General features: G+C 42.4%; 1 protein-coding gene across 2 annotated transcripts in view; it reads right to left on the bottom strand.

Moving 5' to 3' along the window:
• Positions 1-300: 300 nt before the first annotated feature.
• Positions 301-6,000, bottom strand: part of rgsl1 (regulator of G protein signaling like 1) — a 49,508-nt gene continuing 43,808 nt past the window's right edge. Inside the window, exons 20-22 of one of the 2 annotated variants that reach the window (XM_062980709.1) lie at positions 3,042-3,140; positions 1,288-1,351; positions 301-564 (exon numbers count right to left, since the gene is read on the bottom strand). In XM_062980709.1, coding sequence (XP_062836779.1) covers positions 534-564; positions 1,288-1,351; positions 3,042-3,140 — 194 coding nt within the window. In that variant the 3' untranslated portion in view covers positions 301-533. The remainder of the gene's footprint in view (positions 565-1,287; positions 1,352-3,041; positions 3,141-6,000) is intronic. The other variant, XM_062980710.1, reaches the window with a different exon arrangement.

The raw sequence follows: 6,000 nt of genomic DNA, 5'->3' as shown, positions 1-6,000 counted from the left end.
CACATGCCAAACCATAGCTAGGGATATTTTGTCTGTGTCTAAGTGAGAGGCTAGGAAAAGCTTTATTTAATCACATGACCAAGGGGTACCTCCCACAAATCTCAAATCAAGGATTGTAGTGGGAAGTTTATGCATAGTTTGGAAAAATTAATTGAGGTGGGGGGCGGTTATAATACCCAGAATTTCCCAACCAGTTATAGGTCAAAATTTAACTTTTCAAAGCTCTAGGTTTATGAATTTTTTAATATTTCTTTTTGAAAACAGCAATTGTTAGAAAAAATAACCAATGGCCTCAAAACATACATATTGCAAATTTTTATTTTAGGACTTCTACTGGAAGGATGGAAAAAGTTCATAGGAGAGAAATTATCCTTTTATTACATAGCATAAAAATATCTTTTTTGACCTCTTTCAGTTCTGGAATCTGCAGCAGTTATATTGATCTACAGCCGAGTTTTATCCTCTGGAAAGAAAATGGTTGGCACCACAATAGTCCTTTCCACTATGCCCAAACAAGAAGATTATGGATCTTGTCATGATGATATTCCTATATGTGATGACATTCTGTTTAGAAAATCATAAAAACAATACTTAGTATTTTTTATTATTTTTTAAATAAAAAAAATAAAGCTATAGTATTTCCAAGATGAGATATGCAAAAGTTAGTAGATATGCAGCTGCGTTAATAAAAAGCTACCCTACTAGCACTAGATTGCCATGGTCTGGATGCCTCACACATATTGAGCCAGAGTGGTTGCAACTTACTTCTATTCTCAACATAAAGAAAGTAATATTGCCACCAGTTATTTATGGGATCCTAAGAATAATCATTTTGGTTTTGTACAATTATGTAGTACAATAGGATCATTTAATTCTCCAGAATTTTTGTTTGTTTGCAGAATCCACATATAACCAGGCCTATAAGATAGGTACTATAATACATTGTATATACATGTAATATTAATAATAATATTATGATGTAATACAATGTAATAATTATTATAATTCACTATTATAATTGTATATTTATATTACATGCAATATTACTAATAATATTGCGATATAGTTGTATAATATAATATATTGTATGTATATATACTTGTAAACCGCCCTGAGTCCCCTTCGGGGTGAGAAGGGCGGTATATAAATGTCGCAAATAAATAATAAATAAATAATACTCTATGACATTGTCACCTTCATAGTTTTAGACAATGACCCCAAATTTCATTTGACAAAGTTATTGTTTTCCCTACCAAATAAAAAGGTCTCAATTTTTTGGATACCTACCGCCTCTGTGTTCCATAGAAAGCAGATGAGGATTTTCTGTAGTTAGTTAAACTTCCAATTGAAGCTGAGGAGGAAAAATGGGATGTATTATATCTGAGGCCTCTTCCAAATCAATCACCTGAATAATTTTTATGGATGTAGATCTAGTTCTTCTTTCATCACCAGCTAATAAAGGTACTACTGTATATAGATAACCATCTAACACTTTGGCTGCCCATATTCATGCCATGGTTGAATTATTCTAGTGGCTGGTTAGTCAAGGGATGCATGGATGTAAAACATGATCACCCAGTGTCGGAATCAAACTCCTTAATGGATCTTTTTTGTCTTTTTTGTTCTAGTTTCACAGTCTGATCTAATTCTATCTAACCGATTGGATTTACATCCAAAGCCCCAGTTTCCCTAGCAACTGAATTGTTGTACATTTCCAATTTGTTCTGGACTATCTGAATGTTTTCTCATTGTACAATTGTAGCAGTTTAATATCACTTTAATTGCCATCACTTCATCTGTAAGTGGAACTTACAGTTTGGTGAAATAATTAAGATATTTTTGATGTGTTTCTCTGCATTTAGAGTTCTCTGGTTGACAATTCTAAGTTCGTCACAAAAGCAATTAAAACATTTACTTGTATATGACAGCAAAATCGCATGCAAGGTTGGAAATAAAAGAGCAAAAGCAAATAATGCAATAACACTATATGACTACAGGGTAACAGGGGCAATATCCATGAAACAGTTTTTCTTTTGCCATCCACTTCCAACTTTTTAAAAAAAATGTAGTGGCTACTTTTGCAAGTTTCTAGATATGTTACTTTAATTGTAATAGCTTCATTGCAAGCTACAAAAGGTGACAACAGCTGGATCTACACTGCCATATAATGCAGTGTCAGAATATAAATGAACTGCATGTAAATTGATTATATTAGTACACTGTCACATAATCCAGTTCAATGCAGTTCATCTGCATTCTGAAACTGAATTATATGGCAGTGTAGAAACAACTGGCTCTTTCAATCAGAAGATCTAAGAAAGAAGTCTTTCTCTGTGTAATGGACAGTACAGTAAATAACGAGGTAGATTTTCTGTCTTCTCATAACCAGAAATACGTAATTGCTACATAAAAATGATCACACACCCATCAAGTAAGTATTGCGCCAAATTGCTGTGTGTGTGTGTGTGTGTGTAAAGAAATCCTTGCAAAAGTTAGTTTGCAAGGGAACTCTGCAGAGGAGCTCTCTTTGCAGAGGCAAGGCCATGCCTAAAACAATGTATCTGTTTCTGGCAAGTGACTGAGAAATGTCAGTTGGGATTTGAGCTTGCTGGGAGAGCACAGGAAAAAGAAGGCTCTCTAATAGCTACGGTTAAGTAGCTGATTAATATGCTATGCTGTGTATTGATGCTGATTGATTAGGTTATTGATCTTATGCAACTACATGGACATTGTATGATTGCAGAACTGTTTTGTATTTCAACTCTACAAGCAAGAGTAAAATTTCCTTTGTTCATTTAAATTCCTCTGCCTGGTCTGAGTCTTTTGCACATGGTGTTAACTGGACGCTACTGATTCCGCTATACTCTCACCTGGTAACAGTAAGGCATAGCTTGAAAAGATAGGAAAACTAAAGTTTTCTCAGAGCTGTTAAATGATCAAGTGTGGCCTTAGGAAAACAGCAGAAATGCCCAACATTTTTCAGGAGGCTTCCAAACATTATAGTTCAGAGATCACCATACCTCTGCAACATTATAACTTACATTTCTCTCCAGGTAATTCGTCTGTTTCATCCCTAGGCTGTGGCAGCAACAGCTGGATTCCTTTCAGGATAGTAAATCTGATGATTGGGTGGTCTTCTACTGAGAAAATATATACATATATATATCACTTGCTGATCTTAATATTCATTGTTCTCCAAACTATTGCATCAAATTATCCCAAGACAGGATACATTTAAAATATTACAGATAAGAGCATGGTTAAAAACTATATTATTGCAAATTTCAATCAATCGGTTGATCAATATAATTATTGTATTAGCACAAGGCTATGGCAAAAAGCTATAAAATGTACAAAACAATGTTCAAATTAAATATGGAATAGGAGACAATAAAACAAAGGCTATTATCAAGCTCACCCAAAGAAAAAACTTCATAAATTACAGATAATTACAGATAAATTTTGGGGGAAAAATCAAATCAGAACTTTGTTTCATGGTGCAAATTTGTAGTGATTTTTTAGTATTCTTATATTTCTACTTTGCTATTTTACTATTATTGTACATTACTAAATGCAAAAATGTTCTGCAATGATTTCACATTCCAAGAAGTCTAAAATCTATAGTATTAAGGAAGATAGGTTTAGAAGTTGTTTAGTAAAGGTATTCCCCTGACATTAAGTCTAGTCGTGTCTGATTCTGGGGGTTAGTGCTCATCTCCATTTCTAAGCTGAAGAGCTAGTTTTGTCCGTAGATACCTCCAAGGTCATGTGGCCAACATGACTGCATGGAGCGCTGTTACCTTCCCACCGGAGTGGTACCTATTGATCTACTCGCATTTGCATTGTTTCAAACTGCTAGGTTGGCAGAAGCTGGGGCTAACAGTGGGAACTCACCCCACTCCCTGGATTCAAACCGCAGACCTTTCTGTCAGCAAGTTCAGCAGCTTAGCGGCTTAATCCGCTGCACTACGGGGGCTCCAGAAGTTGCTTAGAAGCCAAAAATGTGAAATAGCCCATATATGGAAAGAAAAAGATTGCCTTTTCAGTGCTTCTCAAAGAGACTGGATATCTGAACTTACAAACAGAATACATGAAAAAGGAACTCAGGATTGCACTTGGTCATAGGCTGGATGTGAGTCAGCAGCACGATGAAACTGCAGAAAAAGGCTGCTGTGATTGTAAATTGCCTAAATAAAGTCCTCTAAAACATCACAAGAAATAATATCTCTACCATTCAGACATAATATGGAATACTCTGACCATTTCCAAACAATCAGAAATGAGCAACAGTAATTATCACTAGTAAAGAAAACAAAGAGAAAATTAGAGCCTAATGAAGAGAAGGTAGAAGTTGGGGATAAAGGAACATGAAAGCATTCTTTAGACATTGATAGAAAAGACCTGTGTAAGAAGTCAAATATTAGTTCTCTTGCACCCAGGGCCGGACGGAGATAATTTTTAATAGTAAGCGGGGGTGGGGAAAAGCGCTCCACCCGCCGGCGCCGCGGGAGGCGTGGCCATGTGCCGCAGGATGCACATGGCCATGCCTCCCGCGGCGCCGACGGGCCCCGCCTCCCGCACCCTGGCCCCGCCTCCCACGCTGCTCGCCCTGACCCCGCCTCTCACGCAGCGTGGGAGGCGGGGTCAGGACGAGTAGCATGGGAGGCGGGGCCAGGGTGCGGGAGGCAGGGCCCGTCGGCACCGCGGGAGGCGTGGCCATGTGCCTCCCGCGGCACATGGCCACGCCTCCCGCGGCGCCGGCGGGTGGGGCGCTTTTCCCCACCCCCGCTTAATATTAAAAATTATCTCCGTCCGGCCCTGTCTATAAGTTACTTTTTAGACTTCCTGGAGGCTAAATATGCTCTTTCTGGATAGATCGCAGCCTGGAGGGACCTCCGCTGCAGTCTGGCCAGCTGGAAAAGGCCAGACGGGCGAGGGTGAGTAGCGCGGGAGGCGGGGCCAACCCTGGCCCCGCCTCCCGCGCTACTCGCCCTGACCCCGCCTCCCACGCTGCGTGAGAGGCGGGGCCAGGGCACACTGGGCGGGAGGCGGAGCACCACCCTGACGGTGCCCCGCCTCCCGCCCAGTGCGCCTTGGCCCAGCTGGCCTTGCCCGGCCGGCTGCCGGCTGGGCAAAGCCAGCCAGGCCACAAGGCCAGCCAGGCCAGGGCGCACTGGGCGGGAGGCGGGGCACCGTCAGGGCGGTTCCCCGCCTCCCGCCCAGCGTGCCCTGGCCCCGCCTCCCACGCTGCGTGGGAGGCGGGGCCAGGGCACGCTGGGCGGGAGGCAGGGCACCGCCCTGACGGTGCCCTGCCTCCCGCCCAGTGCACCCTGGCCTGGCTGGCCTTTCCCAGCTGGCAGCGGCCATGTGGAGCTCACTCGTCGGCGAACAGGCCTTCCTGTTCACCGGCGAGCGAGCCCATGGTCCCCGCTGGGGCGGGGGAAGCCTGACGGCGCCCCCCGGGGACCTGCACCTGAGGCGGTGGCCTCACGTGGCCTCCATGGTGGGGCCGGCCCTGCTTGCACCATCAAGAGTATATCTAGATGACCTAAAAAGGATGAGAAATTTCTAAGAGTTGAAGGGAAATCTCCTACTTGTTGAATCCAAGAAGGCCACAACTCACACCTTCATCTGAAATTTCAGACCTCCAGTCCACAAATTAAGGATGGTGTTGGCAAGAAATACATAATCACATATCCAGAAGTCTCAAGGGGATACAACTGACCATTTCAGGATGATAATTTCACAGGCACTCAAGCATGCTCCGACAAGTGGTGTCCAGCTTGTGGCCCTCCAGATGTTATGGACTTCACCTCCCAGAATTTCAGAAAAGCTGGCCAGGGCTTCTGGAAACTGAAGTCTAAAACACCTGGAGGACCAAAAGTTCGAAACCGCTGCTTTAGATCTTAGGAGGGCTCCCTCACTCCCACACCAACAGCATTAGAAATGAAGTTTCTAGGGAGATACACCATTAACAGATTGCAGTTTGCCTATCTTTCA

This window comes from Anolis carolinensis, chromosome 4 (genome assembly GCF_035594765.1).
Source record: "Anolis carolinensis isolate JA03-04 chromosome 4, rAnoCar3.1.pri, whole genome shotgun sequence".
NCBI classification, from domain to species: Eukaryota; Metazoa; Chordata; class Lepidosauria; order Squamata; family Dactyloidae; genus Anolis; species Anolis carolinensis.
Note: the sequence above shows the minus strand (reverse complement) of the source record. Positions and strands in the feature narration are given on the sequence as shown.